Source organism: Diplotaxodon limnothrissa, linkage group LG3, assembly GCF_057381915.1.
Source record: "Diplotaxodon limnothrissa isolate DT_005_m linkage group LG3, D_limnothrissa_male_GT1.1, whole genome shotgun sequence".
NCBI lineage: Eukaryota > Metazoa > Chordata > Actinopteri > Cichliformes > Cichlidae > Diplotaxodon > Diplotaxodon limnothrissa.
The window spans coordinates 19390374-19408992 of record NC_140598.1 but is presented as its reverse complement, the minus strand read 5'-3'; the positions used below and the strand labels follow the sequence as shown (position 1 = coordinate 19408992).

Below are 18619 nucleotides of genomic sequence, written 5' to 3'. Positions count from 1 at the left end.
ACAGTTTGCTGTCTTTAACAGTCTCAATGTTTTTCAGACATTAAATGTTGCTTTATAAACTATTGAGCCAATACATTCATCTTATATGGCTGAAGCATTTTCAGCTTATTAGTTTGCAAAAATGATTGCTAAAGTTTACAAGGAATCATTTAACAGTTTAAAACATAAACTGATTGAATTTATGACTCTGAAAATGAGTTTGAGCGAAAGAGACAGACATGTACAGACTGAATTATCTCTTCAAGAGTCAGAGTGTTCTCTAACAGGAGTTCACTCTTTACACTCAACTTAGCACAGACTCACTGAGGAACTAGAACAGATCGAAAATCCAGGATAAAGCATTTCAGTGATTGTGGTTTTGAAGGTGTGAAGGTGGATCAGAGTGTCAGAGGAGACTCTGTAGAAGGACAGAGTACCAGCAAGACAGTCCACATACACAGCTACTCTGTTAGAGACAGAAGAGGAGGAGGAGGAGATGGGTGTTTCTCTCTTATTGTGACAGACAGAATGAGGACCATCATTAGAGCAGCGTAGTCTCCAGGATTGATCATTCTGTCCAAACCTACAGTCATAAGTGTCTCCTTTTCCCTCGATTCCTTTGTAACTCACTGATATATCAACCCTTCCTCTCCACTCGACCTCCCAGTAACAGCGACCAGTCAGACCATCTCTGCACAGCAGCTGAGGATGAACATCAAATCTTTCTGGATGATCAGGATATGACTGAACCTCCTCCACATATGTCACCTTCCTGTTGTTGTCAGACAGTTTGAGGTTCGTGTGCACTGTGTTTGTGTCGATTGTGAGTTGACAGGAATCTGATGGAGAGAACAAACACAATCCAGCTGCAGTTATTGATGGTAATGGTAAATGGTAAATGGCCTGTATTTGTATAGCGCTTTTACTAGTCCCTAAGGACCCCAAAGCGCTTCACACTACATTCAGTCATTCACCCATTCACACACACATTCACACACTGGTGATGGCAAGCTACATTGCAGCCACAGCTGCCCTGGGGCGCACTGACAGAGGCGAGGCTGCCGGACACTGGCGCCACCGGGCCCTCTGACCACCACCAGTAGGCAAACATGGGGTTTGCCTACTGGCCTACTTGCCCAAGGATATTTGGCATGCAGCCAGGGTGCAGCCTGGGATCGAACCACCGACCTTCTGATTAGTGGCTGACCTGCTCTGCCACCTGAGCTACAGCCACCCTGTGTCCATCATCTGTTCATTGATTGACACTTTGATGATGACTCCTGACATCAGAGATGTGAATGAGTGATGTGACAGTTTGAAGATGGTTGAATGTGTGCTGCTTTGTTTTCATGAATCACATTAAAAACACACTTACACTTCCTCAGACCTGGTGTCAACCATCGGACTCCAGCAGGCTCCACCCTGAAAGGAGGAGGGGGGTCAGAGCAGCACAGTCTCTTTCAGCATGCACACATGGACATTACATGGCTCGCATCCACATACTGTTAGACACTGATAAAGGAACTAGAGATGGACCGATCCGATATCACGTATCGGTATCGGTCCGATACTGACCTAAATTACTGGATCGGTTATAAATAAATATAAATAAATAAAAAATGTAATCCAATCCATTAAATATCATGAAAACACCTCACAAAACTTGCAACACAGCGTAACTCGGCTCATAACCGTAGCACGTCGGAGCAGTATGCGTCACGTGATAGAGCGGCTGCATGTATTTGGAGCTTCGCTACCAAACCAGTATTTCATCTCCGAGAAAGTTATCCCAGAGAGAAGTAAAGCAAGTGTGTAAGTTCATCTATGAATGTTTGTAAAGCGTTCCCATGTTAAGCTTTACAACCGATATATGGAGCGACTGCCCCTCTCTTCCTTCCTGCTGCTACTTCAATTGTGAAATTGCTTAATGATCAGCTGATCGGCTTTTCTGTCGCGAGTCCGTCTCTCTTCTTTGTTTTTGGCCCACTTTGCACCAGAAAGAGGAAACCAGCAGCTGAACAACAGCAGCACGTTTAAGCTTGATAAGCTGTTGTTACAATTTATTTAATATTACTACACCAGAATCTTTTTCTACATAGCTGACGCCTGGTAACTGTGCAGGGGCGGATCTAGCAAAGTTTAGCCAGGGGGGCTGATAGGGCATGAACAGGGAAAAGGGGGCACAAAGACATACTTTTCTTTCTTATTCTCATTTAAAATGTCTAGCTTTTAATAAATAATTATCTGAATCTTACACCCATTTTACATCTGATGTAAAATGTATAGAAGTCCATTATTGTGTATAGTAACTGTTAAGTCTAATATACCCTAGTAAGCTATAGTGCTTTTTCCTTTGGGAAAGTACCATCTGTGAATTCTGCAATTCTGTTGAAGAAAGATGTTGAATCTTTGCAGCGGTGAGGTGGCAAGAGCCCGGGCAGTCAGAGAATGAGGCCCGCATGAATGTGTCTTTAGTACATTTTTATGCAGAGATTAATTTGATATGAATCAGGGTGAGACAGAGAAAAATAATTTAGCAGTGCATTGTTAAACATAAAGCAATCTATCCAAATGGTGAAAAAAATATGAGCAAAAGACATTTATTATTGTTCCTGGAAAAGTTCTCCTCGGAAATTGCTACATATTTATCTCTTCATTGTTCAACTAGACTACAGTTTATGCTGTGAACAAAGAAAAACTGTTCCTACATGTGTGATTTTTCATGCTACATCTGCATGAAACAAACAGAAAGTGAATGAAGAATGTAGGAAATCCCAAAAAGTTGATTCTGTACATCTGAACGTAGTGTTGTTAGTGGGAGAAAATGTTTGTCACTCATTCAAGTAACTTCTTCAGTAACTGCAGGTTTCCCCAAACTTATAAACAGTACATTTGCACAATAACTGAAACTAGCACCATTGAATGAACAATGGGCTATAAGGTCAGTTCCATTATCATTATTATGCAAATTATCATGACTATTGATCAACAACCATTGATCAGTGATCAATGGCCATGAGTACCATTCCCAGAGAGTTGGGGAATGGCTGCAATCACAGCTTTCTAAGATGGTGAAAGATGTACTCTTAGGTCCCCTCCTCAATTCAGAGAAGGGCTTTCCCTTTGCACTTGAAATGTATGCAGCTCTTCCTTCTCAAACAGACATTCTCTCCATACCTAAGAGTGTCCAGTCTCCAGCGTGGATCCTTAAGTCCAGCCAACAGCAGCTTCATTCCTGAGGCTCCTGGATGATTGTAGCTCAGGTCCAACTCTCTCAGATGGGAAGGGTTGGAGCTCAGAGCTGAGGCCAGAGAAGTACTGCCTTCCTCTGTGATCAGACAGCCTGACAGACTGCAGACACACAAAACAACAATCCATCTGTAACCAATGACTTTCTGTTTGTTAGAAGCATTAACATCTAACCATCTGTTTGATTTAATTTAACTGTACTTACAACTAAAAAGAAAAACGAATTAGGCAGCGCAAGTTAACTTACTGTACAATATAACTTGCTATGAAATATCAGCAAGAAAGCCCCATCAATAAGACCATCAGTGTGAGGAGCACTTTGTAGCATTGGGGATCAAGACTAGCCATTTAACATGGCTGTTTGGGTGGGAGGTGGGCACAGGGGGATGTGCACGAAGAGAAAAGAACAAAAGACAAACTGTGGACAGAGAGGACAAAAGTTAAGGATATGCATATAAAAAGCATTACGAGTGAAAACAGAAAAAATGCTCAGAGTATCATAGCAAATCTATGAATAGCCCGAGCCTATAAGGAGAATAATGGATAAGCTAGCTGCTTCTCATAATACAAAATATAAATGAATCGGTCTTTAATTTCTGAGATCTGTTTGACTTCAGCACTCAACGTCCCACCATAACCCATGGAGAAAATTAGGCACCTGAACATGAAGCGGATGAAGGTGGAATATTGTGAGGATTGATAAAGATGATGATGAAGATGTGAATCCAGGAGGAGTGGGTGGATGGTAGCATCACCATGCAGGATCAGTGTGAGAATATATCATCATCCACAAAGCAGCACCCTCCATGGAGAAGGAGACTGTAGACTAAGACTAATAACAGACATGGAAAACACCAGCTACTGGTAGACTGTGCAATCAAATGAGACTGCAAGACCAGGCTGACCAAACTGTGAACTACATGATTTGATTACAAGAAGGCCTATGACTCAATGCTTCATACCTGGATCCTATAATGCCTAGACCTATACAAGACCAACAGGACCTAAGAGCCTTCATCAGGAACTCAATGGGAATGTGGCAGACAACAATCCGTCCCTGCTGCTGTTCTACATAGGCCTGAACCCCCTCAGTAAGATCATTGACAAGACTGGCTACGGATACTGACTACAGAATGGAGCAGTTGTCTGCCAAGAGTGGATGAGACATCAATTCACTGATCCACATTAAAAAGGATATACAGAAATGACATTGGAATGTCGTTCGGACTGGAGAAATGTAGTCCGATGATAACAAAGAGACAGAAGGTAGTCAGAACTGAGGGGATTTAACTACCAGAAGGCAAAATTGCAGATAAAGAGGACAGTTGCAAGTACCTGGGGATCCCACAGGCAAATGGGAACTATGAAGAGGCTGCTACCAACAAGTACCTGCAGAGAGTAAGGCAAGTCCTGAGGAGTCAGGTGAATGTTAAGAACAATATACGGGCTATCAACACCTACGCATGATCAGGTACCCTGCTAGGATAATAAGGTAGCCAAAGGAAACAATAGAAACAACTGCATGCATGGAGGATTTCACCTCAAATCCACACCCTGAGGCTGTACGCTAAGCAGAAGGAAAGAGGTTGGGGATTGGTGAGTGTCAGTATTACCATCCAGGATGAGACAATGACCATTCATGAATACATCAGGAAGATTATCCCAGCTGAATGCTCAGTGAATACCTCGGGCATCAGAAACTCAAGAAAGAGGAGGAAGAGGAAGAACCATCATGGAACTACAGGCGCCTGTATGATATGGTATTTACCATGGGCTGATAGAGGAACTGACAGACATCCAGAAATCCTAACAGTGGCTGGATAAAGCTGGACTGAAAGACAGCACAGAGGCACTAATCATGGCAGCACAGGAACAAGCTCTGAGTACAAGATCCATAGAGGCTGGGGTCTGTCACACTAGGCAAGATCACAGGTGCAGGCTGTGTAAAGATGCCCCTGAGACAAGGGTCCAAGATTCTAGCAGGCCAGTAGTAATCGGAGCACTAGGAAGTGCAGATACCAGCAATAAAATTGGAGATATCTGTCGAGAAGAACACAGTCCTAGGAACAGCTAAGATACTGTGTAGAACCCGCAAGCTCCCAGGCCTCTGGTAGAGGACTGGGCTTGAAGGATAGACGGCCTGCAGGAGCAAGAGGGGATTTTTAAAAAAATATATAGTTGCAGTGCCCTCCTGTATTTTGTGGGAGTTCTGTCCTCCCTGACCCAGTGTTTCCCATAGGCAGTGTTTTCAGGCCTAGCATGTTTTCAGTTTTCAATAAGTTTGTAGTTTTCAGTTTCTCTCTTTGTAGTTTATGTTTTAAATCGCCTGCTGTGGCTGCATGGGAGTGGTGAAGCAGCGGGTTCAGGGGACAGTGCCAGGGAAAGCTGGCTGGCACAGCGGATATCCATCACAGTAAACATGTCTTCCCTATTCCAGTTGCTGCTGTTCCAGAGGAAGAAGAGTGTGTGGTACTGGGCTGAGATGACAGTTGAAAAGTTGAACACTGAAAATCTCTGAACAAAACACTGACTTGCATTGCAACACTGTGTGCAGTTGGGTCCCTCTATCACACCTTCTTCCAGCCAAATAAATGAGTCACTTTTTGTTTGACTAAAACTAGGTCCTTATTTCATTTACACTCCACATAGTCTCAATAATATAAAGAAACATGGACAGTAACCAACACTTAAACATATCATTCCAACATTTTCTTGGGAATTTGGTATGTTATGGAAGCAAAACTGCACTAAATTTCAAAAAGAGCAGAAGAAATTATGAAAAAGTTCCACCATGAAAAAATATAAGACAGTAATTTAGAAGGTAATAATCCATCCAAAGGCAAAGCTGACGATCCATCTTCTATAAAGATGATCTATTGATTCAGTTATAAACATAATGTGTTCAATGATCTTTGATGGAAAATTTTTAAACTGACCTGAGAATTTCCAGTTTACAGTTTGGACTTTCCAGTCCAACAAATAAATGCTTCACTCCTGAATCCTGCAGGTCAGAGTTACTCAGGTCCAACTCTCTCAGGCTAGAGGATTGGGAGCTGATAACCAAGGAAAGAGCTTCAGAGCTTCTCTCTGAGAAGGTGCATTGACATAGTCTGAAAAAAATAATATGACCATTAAAAGAAATGCCCTTGTTAAATTGTAACAAGGGTGCGGTGAGGAACTATTAGATTAAGCGATATTCTTTTTTTCAGAATTCTTTAATGCCCTACTTTGATAAAACAACATATAGATGGGCTTGACATTTATTGGCTAGATATTAGATTTGTTAATTAAACAAACAAATATAATTTGACCTCAACCTGACCTCAGCATATTCAGTTTACAATTTAGACTTTGCAGTCCAGTAGATAGAAGTTGCAGTCCTGAATCCTGCAGGTGGTTGATACTCAGGTCCAGCTCTTTCAGACTTGAAGATTGAGAGCTGAGAACTGAAGACAAAGATTCACAGCATTTCTTGGGGAGGTCACACACACTCAGTCTGGAAATAAAAAAACATGAAAAATTAATTAGCAATGATTAATCCAACATTTTAAATAATTTTTATTGCCTTTTGTTTAACAGGTTGTCTTGAAATTTTATAAATAATGAAAAATAATAAGAAACTACAACAAGCACTTGATCTGACCTGAGAATTTCGAGTTTAGAGTGTCGACTATCCACTGCAGCAGACAGCTTTATTACTCCTGAATCGTTCAGGCTGTTGGTACTCAGGTCCATCTCTCTCAGACTAGATGACTGGGAGCTGAGAACTGACAACAAATCTTCACAGACTCTACCTGAGAGGTTACAGCTGCTCAATCTTAAAGCAAACAAACAAAAATAAATAAACTTAAAAATTGTGTCTGGAAAAAATAAAAACATTATAAAATAACACAATTATACCAACATATCTAAAAGGAAAACAGGGAAGATTTTAATATCTGTGTTTATTCAGGCCAAAATAAGTCCTATTTGTCCTGTCTTGGACCATTAGTCTCATTTAATTCTCTATCTGAAGCAAGCAACTTGAGCTTCTTTCCTTTTAATGTCACTAGCCTTGCCAGACTAGACTGGCCAGTTTCAGGACATCTGCTGAAGGGCAGCACTTGGTCCTTAAGAACGGCACCCCTTTAGCTTCTACTTCTGAAAACAAACTTTGATCATGATTGAAAATAAAGTCGTCTCATGCTGATGCATAAATTACAGAACCCGGTTCTGGAATATCCATCCATCCATCCATCCATCCATCTTCATCCGCTTTATCCGAGGCCGGGTCGCGGGGGCAGCAGCCTAAGCAAAGAGGCCCAGACCTCCCTCTCCCCAGCCACCTCCTCCAGCTTGTCCGGGGTAATACCAAGGCGTTCCCAGGCCAGCCGAGAGATATAATCTCTCCAGCGTGTCCTGGGTCTGCCCCGGGGCCTCCTCCCGGTGGGACATGCCTGGAACACCTCGCCCAGGAGGCGCCCAGGGGGCATCCTTGTCAGATGCCCGAACCACCTCAGCTGGCTCCTTTCGATGTGGAGCAGCAGCTGCTCTACTCTGAGCCCCTCCCGGATGGCCGAACTTCTCACCCTATCTCTAAGGGAGAGGCCAGCCACCCTTCGGAGGAAGCTCATTTCCGCCGCTTGTATCCGCGATCTCGTTCTTTCGGTCACTACCCACAGCTCGTGGCCATAGGTGAGGGTAGGGACGTAGATCGACCGGTAAATTGAGAGCTTCGCTTTTACACTCAGCTCCCTCTTCACCACGACTGACCGGTGCAGCGTCCGCATTACTGCAGCTGCAGCCCCAATCCGTCTGTCGATCTCCGGCTCCCTTCTCCCGTCACTCGCGAACAAGACCCCGAGATACTTGAACTCCTCCACTTGGGGCAGGAACTCATCCCCGACCCGGAGTGGGCACTCCACCCTTTTCCGGCTGAGAACCATGGCCTCAGATTTGGAGGTGCTGATCCTCATTCCCGCTGCTTCACACTCGGCTGCGAACCGTTCCAGTGCGAGCTGGAGGCCCTCACCCAATGAAGCCAACAGAACCACATCATCCGCAAAGATCAGAGATGAGATTCTGAGGCCACCAAAGCGAAAGCCCTCCGCCACTTGGCTGCGCCTAGAAATCCTGTCCATAAAAATTATGAACAGAACCGGAGACAAAGGGCAGCCCTGGCGGAGCCCATCACCCACCGGGAACGAGTCCGACTTATTGCCGGCAATGCGAACCAAGCTCTTGCAACGGTTGTATAGGGATCGAATGGCCCGTAGCAATGGGCCAGACACCCCATACTCCCGCAACACCTCCCACAGGACACCCCGAGGGACACGGTCGAATGCCTTCTCCAAGTCCACAAAACACATGTAGACTGGTTGGGCAAACTCCCATGCACCCTCAAGTACCCTCGAGAGGATAAAGAGTTCTGGAATATGATAGTGGAAATCCACACCATCAAAAATTACAGCAAGATACATCTTTGTTTTCACATTATTACACTCATTACTAGGGCTGGGCAATATCATACCGTTCACTGTAATACCGGTATAACGATGGGCAACGATAAGAAAATGAAATATCGCGATAGAATATGGGTAAAACACGCATGCGCAGTGCCTTTGTTTTCATACGCACATGGCAGATGCTGCGATGCCGCTGCAGTTTTGGTGGTGATGTGTACGGCTGGCAGCGGGAGAGCTGCAGCCGTTGAATTTACTGTTACAGAAACGATTATTTAAAGAATAAATGATGCTACGAAGCATGAAAGTGCCATTGGGTCTGGCGTGGTGGCGATCTTTTTTTTTTTTTTTTTTTTTTTTTGAAAAATCCTAAGTGCACACGCAAACCAGTAAAATAAATTAAAACACATACTGTTGATAAACTATAATACAAAAATTACAATTAAAATTCTCAACAACAAAAACTGGTAAAAATATAATTAATATGTAAACAAATTCACAGGAGCGGCAAGTCCAGCGACGTGGCTGTTTCGTCTTTGCCGAAAACGAGCAGAACTCCAAGTAAATAATCAATCTCACTAGGCTTGTATCAATCCAATACCGATGCCGATTTGGTATCGGTACTATCGATATTTGGATCAATCCGCCCACCACTACCGTATTGTGTGTATATAAGTTTTGTGGATATTATACATGGTTATGTAGAGGATATAGCCATTTTCCACTAGAAATGCCTTTTTGTTAAACTGTCAGCAAGGAATTTACATTTGCAATGTTAAATTTTTATATAACTTTAATGCACATAATAAACAGCTGCTTGTTTAAGTGAAAATACATTGATTTTTTGTTGCACTAATAAAGTTGTGGAGTTGTAAAGTATTTGTATAGTGTCAATTATATCGTCAGTTATATCATTATCACAAATTTTCAAATGTATATCGTGATAAATATTTTTGGTCATATCGCCCTGCTCTACTCATTACCTATTTAACATAATATATAATGCTGGATTACAAACATTAATGATATAAAAAAGCCCCCCAGTTAAAAGGTGCATTTGAAGAAGATGATCTGAAGTCAAAGGAGCTTGCAAAGAAAAGCGTCTGGACTTCTTTAAGTTACTTGAAGACGTTTCACCTCTCATCCGAGAAGCTTCTTCAGTTCTAAGGTCAAATGGTGGAGAGTCCCAGATATAAACCTAGTGGGAGTAACCCCCCACAGAGGGACAAAAGGACCCCCTGATGATCCTCTAATCACCTGAGCCAAGGTGTGAAACTGGGTGTGGGTCCCAATCAGCCAGAGTTTCGGGTGAGCTCATTGTGCTACAGCGTACTTCGTAGCTCCACACACCTGTCAACGCCAGGTAGGAGGGACAAGCTCATCTTCACGCACCTGCCTTTAAACACCATCAGTGTTGGGGAGTAACGGAATACGTAACTGCCGTTACGTATTTAAAATACAAAATATGAATAACTGTATTCCATTACAGGTGGTAAGTTGGTATTCAGAATACAGTTACTTTGCTGAAATAAAGGGATTACACTGTGGTATTTTCCTGTTTCATATGTTCAGCTATGCCCTCTCTATTTTTGGTTTCCACGCCCCAAACAAAACACGCATTAAGAGGCTCTAATAGCTATGTCTCAATCTCACGGCCCATGTCACTTCTACTTGCGGCCTGCATGATGACGTGAAGAAATATTTAAAAAAATTATTCACAAAAATGATTTAATATGAAGGCAATAGGCAGAGTGTTACAGGCATAGCCCTAAAGAATGTAGCTTCATGGGCAGTGTAGTCCATGCTGCAGGGAGAATGGGCTGTCATACCCGTTATGTGTCTGTGAGCGTGAGGAGGGAGAAAAAGGAAAAGTACGAGCTGTCACCGAGCAGAAACGGGAGCTGGAAGCATGCAAATATACACTGAACAAAAATATAAACGCAACACCTTTGTTACTGCTCCCATTCCCCATGGGATGGACGTAGAGACCTAAAATTCATTCCAGATACACAATATAACCATCCCTCCCAAACAGTGGTCACAAATCAGTCCAAATGTGTGGTAGTGGGCACATCTGCTATATTGAGATAATCCATTCCACCTCACAGGTGTGCCACATCAGGATGCTGATCTGACATCATGAGTAGTGCACAGGTGTACCTCAGACTGCCCACAACAAAAGGCCACCCTGGAATGTGCAGTTTTGTCTCACAGCAAAACCAGAGCTTTCCCCCAACAAACCTATTTTTTAAAGGGGGCCAAAATCATTACAATGTTTATGTAAAAATAGAAATGAGTACAAATGTACTTACAGAGCTTTGTTAGAGGCTTTGACCACTGGCAGAAGCCTCAGAAGAGCCTCCTCTGAAGCAGAGTATTTCTTCAGGTCAAACACATTCAGATCTTTTTCTGATGACAGTAAGATGAAGACCAGAGCTGACCACTGAGCAGGAGAAAGTTTATCTGTGGAGAGACTTCCTGATCTCAGAGATTGTTGGATCTCCTCCACTAGAGAACGATCATTCAGTTCATTCAGACAGTGGAACAGATTGATGCTTTTCTCTGCAGACAGATTCTCATTGATTTTCTCCTTGATGTACAGTGCAGTGTCCTGATTAGTCTGTGAGCTACTTCCTTTCTGTTTCAGCAGGCCTCGTAGCAGAGTCTGATTGGGCTGCAGTGAAAATCCCAGGAGGAAGCGGAGCAACAAGTCCAGGTGTCCATTAGGACTCTGTAAGGCCTCATTAACAGCACTCTGGTAGAAGTGTTTCTCTGCAGATTCTGTTATTTGAGACTTGCAGATTATTTGTCGTTCTTCCAGCAGATTGAGTCCAGACTTGATGAAGATCAGATGGACATGAAGAGCAGCCAGAAACTCCTGAACACTCAGATGGATGAAACAGAACACCTTGTCCTGGTACAGTCCGCTCTCCTCTTTAAAGATCTGTGTGAACACTCCTGAGTACACTGAGGCTGCTCTGATATCGATGCCACACTCTGTCAGGTCTGATTCATAGAAGATCAGGTTTCCTTTCTGCAGCTGATCAAAAGCCAGTTTTCCCAGAGACTCAATCATGTTCCTGGTCTCTGGACTCCAGTGTTGATCTGTCTCAGCTCCTCCATCATACTTCACCTTATTCACTTTGGCCTGAACCACCAGGAAGTGGATGTACATCTCAGTCAGGGTCTTGGGCAGCTGTCCTCCCTCTCTGGTTTTCAGCACATCCTCCAAAACTGTAGCAGTGATCCAGGAGAAGACTGGGATGTGGCACATGATGTGGAGGCTTCGTGATGTCTTGATGTGGGAGATGATCCTGCTGGCCTGCTCCTCATCTCTGAATCTCTTCCTGAAGTACTCCTCCTTCTGTGGGTCAGTGAACCCTCTGACCTCAGTCACTCTGTGAACATACTCAGGGGGGATCTGATTGGCTGCTGCAGGTCGTGTGGTTACCCAGATATGAGCATAGGGAAGCAGTTTCCCCCTGATCAGGTTTGTGAGAAGTACATTAACTGCAGTGGGCACTGTAACATCAGTCACACTCTCAGTGTTGTGGAAGTCCAGGGGAGGGCGACACTCATCCAGACCATCAAAGATGAACACAACCTGGAAGTCTTCAAAGCTGCAGATTCCTGCTTTTTTGGTTTCAGTAAAAAAGTGATGAACAAGTCCCACCAAGCTGAACTTTTCCTCTTTCAGCACATTCAGCTCTCTGAAAGTGAATGGAAACATGAACTGGATGTCCTGGTTGGCTTTGTCTTCAGCCCAGTCCAGGGTGTATTTCTGTGTTAAGACTGTTTTCCCAATGCCAGCCACTCCCTTTGTCAGCACTGTTCTGATTAGTTCCTGTTTTTCAAGTGAGTCTTTAAAGATGTCTTCTTGTCTGATTGTACACTCTAGATTGTCTGGTTTCCTGTTTGCTGTTTCAATCTGTCTGACCTCATGTTCATTATTGACCTCTGCAGTCCCTCCCTCTGTGATGTAGAGCTCTGTGTAGATCTGATTCAGAAGGGTTGGGTTTCCTGCTTTAGCGATCCCCTCAAACACACACTGGAACTTCTTCTTCAGGTTGGACTTAAGTTTAGGCTGACAATTCTGAAGACTATCTGAATTTAAAAAAAAACATTAAAAAAGGAAAAATACATATCCAGTCAAACCTGGTCTGGGGGTGCTATGTGAAGAACTTTGCCTGCTGTTCAGCCTATTATATTCATTATATTTTTTATGCTCATTCTACCCAAAATTCATCAAAGAGGGCTCCGGGATTTCCTAAATGTAATTCCTGAAAACAGTCACATTAAACCCACAAAATAATGAATTATTTTACAGCTTTTCATATGTACCCAATCCTAACATACTTTACTTAATATATGTAAAAAAATTTCTTTCATGGTGCACTTGAGTCAAATGAGTGACGCTGTTCATTTTTTTAAAGCAATCAGTTTCCATGGTTTTAACAAGTGAAGAAGACTGGCGTTTATTTAAATGCTGCTCACATTTGATCTTCTAAGTAGTTTCATAGGTTTATAATAATCATCAAAATACCTCCATGTCCTTTGGAAAATATTTTGCAGCCTTTCAACAAATCCAAACATATGTTATAGAATTAGGTTTCTTACAATTAATTCTGAGGTTTCACACTTTTATACCTCAACAAGCTGAAAGGTGACCATTCATATAGAGATAAATGAACTTACCTTGCAGAGCAGATGGATCAGAGTATAAATGCAGTTGAAAGAAGAGAGAAGGATCTATGGTCTGAAGGTGTCTGATCATTATCTTGCATGCTTTGTCTCCTTTTTTCCTCACTGTGTCAATAAAGCAACGTGCCTTATCAGCTCTAACAGGGTTCCCCTCCAATATCGATTCTTTCTCCAAATCATTGAAGACACTTTCTGTTACAAGGGCCTCAAGCAGCTGTATAAGAATTTCTGGTGAGACCCTCCACACAAAGGTTGTCCGTACCCTGGCAAGCTCCTCCTCTACAGGAACAAGAAAGAGCTATAAATGTGCATCTCACTCACTCTTTTAATAATCAGTGCCAAAGAATAATTAAGACATGATGCAACAGAGACATTAAAAATTCCCCATTCGCCCATGTGGGTGGTCTAGACCTTGAAGCTCAGGTCCTCTACCAGAGGGCTGGGAGCTTGAGGGTCCTGTGCAGTATCTTAACTGTTCCTAGGACTGCGCTCTTCTCGAAAGACATCTCCAATTTTTTTCCTGTGATCTGCTGGAGCCACTCTCCTAGCTGGGGAGTCACTGCACCTAGTGCTCAGATTTCCACTGGGACCACTGTTACCCTCACCCTCCACATCTCCAGGAGCTCTTCTCTGAGCCCTTGGTACTCCTCCAGCTTCTAATGTTCCTTATTTCTGATGTTGCTGTCATTCGGTATTGCTACATCTATGACTGCAGCCCTCTTGTTCTGCTTGTCTAGTACCACTATATCTGGTTGGTTAGTGTAGTGGAATTTTTGAGTGATGTCTGTACCACATATCTGCAATAAACATAAGATATTTTGCTCTGATGTAGCAAAACTATTATCTGTCTACAGTCAGTAATGAACACAATACAATAAAATCTCCTTAAGGATTATATAATCATGTATACACACACACTATAAAACTGCACTGGGGTATTTATCAGTATGTTAAAGCATTTACTCAATATATTTGATATTTAGTCCAAGTATTCACATGTATATCACAAGATTATGCCCCTTGCTGCGTTAACTTTTGAATGTGCCGTGACCTATTTTGATAAGCCAAAGCAAAGGGTTAATCAAGGTTACCCATCTGCGGATGACCCTTAGCCATAGTCTTGACTCTGTCCCTGGCCGTACCTGAGCCTGCACCTGCTGTTTTTGGCTGGAAGACAAGTGGAAAGATGCTCAGCACCAGCGGGTCGGTGTCCTTCGACAGTTGGAATCCTTTGTTCAGAAAGGGCAATAAAGATGCACTCACAAGGCCTATAAATCTTATACAGAGGTCTCCTACATCCGTGAGTTCTGACACAACCCAGAAACATCTGCAAGGGAGTGATAGGGTTACTGGTCCCTATAATAATGCGCCAGAGGACACTCCGGTTCTCTGCTTTTTTCTGTCTGTCTCTGTGTGGCTCTGCTGTCGTTGCCTAAGACTCTACACCCCGTGGTTTGCTTTGCTATCTGTTGTCTTGCTGTTTTCTGTATTTATTTTATTGCTGTCCATACGATTTGGTGTATTAAACAGTGTTCCAAGAATTCTGCTCTTTTCCAGAAGTTCTTTTTTACTGATTTAACTGATTGAAATTGGATCTATAAAAAACAAAACAAAAAAACAAACAAAAAAAAAACTTGGAGCTCCACATCGTAGGTGGAATAAGGTTATCATGTTGGATTAAAAATTTGTGACCACATTAGCCATCATCATTTTGTTCGTGTATATCGGGAAGTCCCACAGGATCTTAGCTCAGACATTCTCCACCACGCTAGGGAGCATCTCCCATTTTGATCTCTGGACTTCCAGGCCATATGTGGCACAGATGTTTCTGTATACTCTGCTGGCCACTTGTTTATGGCGTTCCATGTATGCCCTGCCTGGTACCATCTTGTGCCCTGCTGTTATGTTCTGGATTCTCTCAGGGTCATCTTGACACAACCTATACCTGGGGTCTTGCCGGGTGATAGACCCCAGCCTCTATGGATCTTGTACTCAGAGCTTGTTCTTGTGCTGCCATGATGAGTGCCTCTGTGCTGTCTTTCAGTCCAGCTTTGTCCAGCTATTGGTAGGACGGCCAGTTTCTTTATCTGCCGGTGGTACAAATCATACCATGCAGGCGCCTGTCCTTCCATGCCGGAGCACACGGTATGACTTCATATTTTTCTCTCTTGATCATGTCTGTGGTAGGCTTAATTATCTAGGGGGGTTATCTAGGACCCTTACTGGATACAAAATTTAATTTCCTTTTGACTCCCGCTCTGAAGACATATAGTTTTGCAATATCCTACCTGCTGATGCTTTTTTGGCTGATGGTTCCCTCTGCTTCTCTTTTATCATATTTCTACAAAAAAAACACGAGTTGATCCTTTTTTACACAAGAAATGAAGTTACTGTCCTAAATTAATGAATATGATGGAAGACACTGTGACAAACATTTAGTGCATGAGCCATATACACCCCAAACTGGTGTTGGCAGTACAGTATTTAAAATAAAGTCCAATTCAAGGTTTTATTTTTTGAAGCACATTTAGAACACCTTGGAGGGATTTTTTTTAAATTAAGTAGCAGAAGAGGAATTACAGTTCTTTCGACAACAAAGTCTGGATTTTAAGAGAATGTCTAAATAAGACTGATGTGTTTGTAATTTAAATAGGATATTTAGGGTAGCAATAAACAGTTAATCAGTTAAAAAGTACATGTTACTAACATCTTACCTCTCTGCAGAAGACAGTTCATATCTTTCAAAACCACTAGAGCACCTTTCACACCAGTCACTCTTTAAGGACACAAAGCTGGGTTCAGTGCTAAGTCCCCGATGGACGCTAAAAAGAAGAAAAAAAAAACATAAAACTCTTCACTGCATGGAGCTATGCGCGATGACGAAATATATCGGATGATGAATTAAAACATCTATCGTTTCATGTCTATCGTTTGTTTCATGGCGTTGCGAAATATTGTTGTTTTTTTTCTTCTACCGCCTACACAACAATCATATGAAAGAGTATGGAGAGAATTTAGAGATGAGAAGCAAAACAGAGCCGTCAAGTGCTCAAAGTAAACCTTAGACTCAAACATTAGAACAGGCTTTTCCCCACAGCAAGAAAATAGCAGCCGTTAAAACTTATGTATAAAAATAAATAGTTTCAAAAAACTCGACTCCAGATATATGACACCCAGCTGAAAACACTTCACCCAAGTCGAGTTGCCCGAGATTCACAGAATATATCGTTATCGGGATATGAGACTTTGGTCATATCGAACAGCCATATCACTGCATATAAACTGCCAATAAGTGTAGTGATAATTTAATAGTGACACAAACTTACCTTTTCTTAGATAACTGTCTTCTTTTTGTGAATCTACAAATAAAAAACTTCATGCAGTTGCACTGTAAGCACACGCAGCTGGTTTCAGGCTCAAGCTCGGGTTCAGGTCCAAGTTCAAGCCCAGGTTGGTTCCTGTGAATAATGATGGAGCAGTGATGTGAGTGCTGAGCTGTGACATGGAGAAAAGTCATGGACAGTTAGAGATGGTCATCTCACCTCTGAGTGGTTTTAGAGGGAGGGACTCCCTCCTCTCTGTCCTCACACAGATCCATGCTGCTGAATTCAAATCCACATCAGCTCACACACACTTTCTACCTTCACCTGAAGAGGAAACACGAATAATTCGCGTGCACATCAACTAAAATGATCATTTCCATCATGTGTGCTGTCCAAATATCAGCTGCTTCTTTCCTGCTTCATCTCAGTGTCAGTGACTGCTGTTACTGACAAGCTTCTTTCAGCAAAAGACAAAGTGATCTGAATGAGCAAAATTAAGTTTGCTCATGCAGATAAACTGCGTGAGCGCAAAGCTGCTGCAGCGTGAGCATAGGGGAAACTCTGGTGGGTGTGGGGGCGTCTTTGTGCGCGTGGCTGCTGGGTTCTGCTTGCCTGGGTTGTTGAATTTGGTGTAGGAGACGGAAATAAAAAGACACATATTGTTGTGTGAATAAATAAAACATGAGCTGAACAAACAATAAAGTTCCTAAATACAAACTGTTAAAGAAGGAAACAAAGGAAACTTACAGTATCTTCAAACACACACACCAGCAATAAGTTCCACTCCATGAAGTTCAGGAAGTGAAAGTAAACTCTAAGCAGGAAGGAAACACGCAGAGAGTGGTGAGGTGATTCTGGAGCACCTCAGAAACTCTCTGAACTCTGGCAGGTTGTCATTTCTTTCTGCTGGTTTTCCTGTTTGAAACACAAACATTCAATTCAATTCAGTTGAATTCAATTTTAGTTATACAGCACCAAATCACAACAGTCCCCTCAATGTGGTTTATATTGTAAGGTAGACCCTACAATAATACATACAGAGAAAAAGAGAAAAAAAAAAACATGACCCCCTTTGAGCAAGCACGTTGGTGACAGTGGAAAGGAAAAACTCCCTTTTAACAGGAAGAAACCTCCGGCTGAACCAGGCTCAGGGAGGGGCGGGGCCATCTGCTGCGACCTGTTGGGGTGAGAGAAGGAAGACAGGATAAAGACATGCTGTGGAAGAGAGACAGAGGTTAATAACAGATATGATTCAATGCAGAGAGGTCTGTTAATACATACGGAGTGAGAAAGGTGACTGAAAAAGAAAAACTCAATGCATCATGGGAATCCCCCGGCAGGCTACGTCTATTGCAGAATAACTAAGGGAGGATTCAGGGTCACCTGGTCCAGCCCTAACTATATGCTTTAGCAAAAAGGAAAGTTTGAAGCCTAATCTTGAAAGTAGAGATAGTGTCTGTCTCCTGAATCCAAACTGGAAGCTGGTTCCACAGAAGAGGGGCCTGAAAACTGAAGGCTCTGCCTCCCATTCTACTTTTAAATACTCTAGGAACAACAAGTAGGCCTGCAGAGCGAGAGCGAAGTACTCTAATAGGGTGATATGGTACTACAAGGTCATTAAGATAAGATGGGGCCTGATTATTTAAGACCTTGTATGTGAGGAGCAGGATTTTGAATTCAATTCTGGATTTAACAGGAAGCCAATGAAGGGAAGCCAAAACAGGAGAAATATGCTCTGTCTTTCTAGTCCCTGTCAGGACTCTTGCTGCAGCATTTTGGATTAGCTGAAGGCTTTTCAGGGAGGTTTTAGGTATATAAATAATAATATATAAATAACAATGACTTACAGTAGTCCAGCCTAGAAGTGATAAATGCATGAACTAGTTTTTCAGTATCACTTTGAGACATTATGTCTCTAATTTTAGA

The 18619-nt window shown here is 42.5% G+C and overlaps 1 protein-coding gene across 1 annotated transcript; it reads right to left on the bottom strand.

The window, feature by feature from the left end:
- Positions 1-288: 288 nt before the first annotated feature.
- LOC146634795 (uncharacterized) lies at positions 289-16968 on the bottom strand. Its single transcript, XM_085378631.1, has 12 exons — positions 16913-16968; positions 16697-16828; positions 16085-16192; positions 15659-15711; positions 13365-13649; positions 10982-12773; positions 6872-7045; positions 6551-6724; positions 6165-6338; positions 3157-3330; positions 1355-1401; positions 289-818 (listed from the first exon to the last, which is right to left on the bottom strand). Exons 1-12 carry the CDS (start codon positions 16966-16968, stop codon positions 289-291), a joined length of 3699 nt encoding a protein of 1232 aa, XP_085234757.1.
- Positions 16969-18619: the final 1651 nt, after the last annotated feature.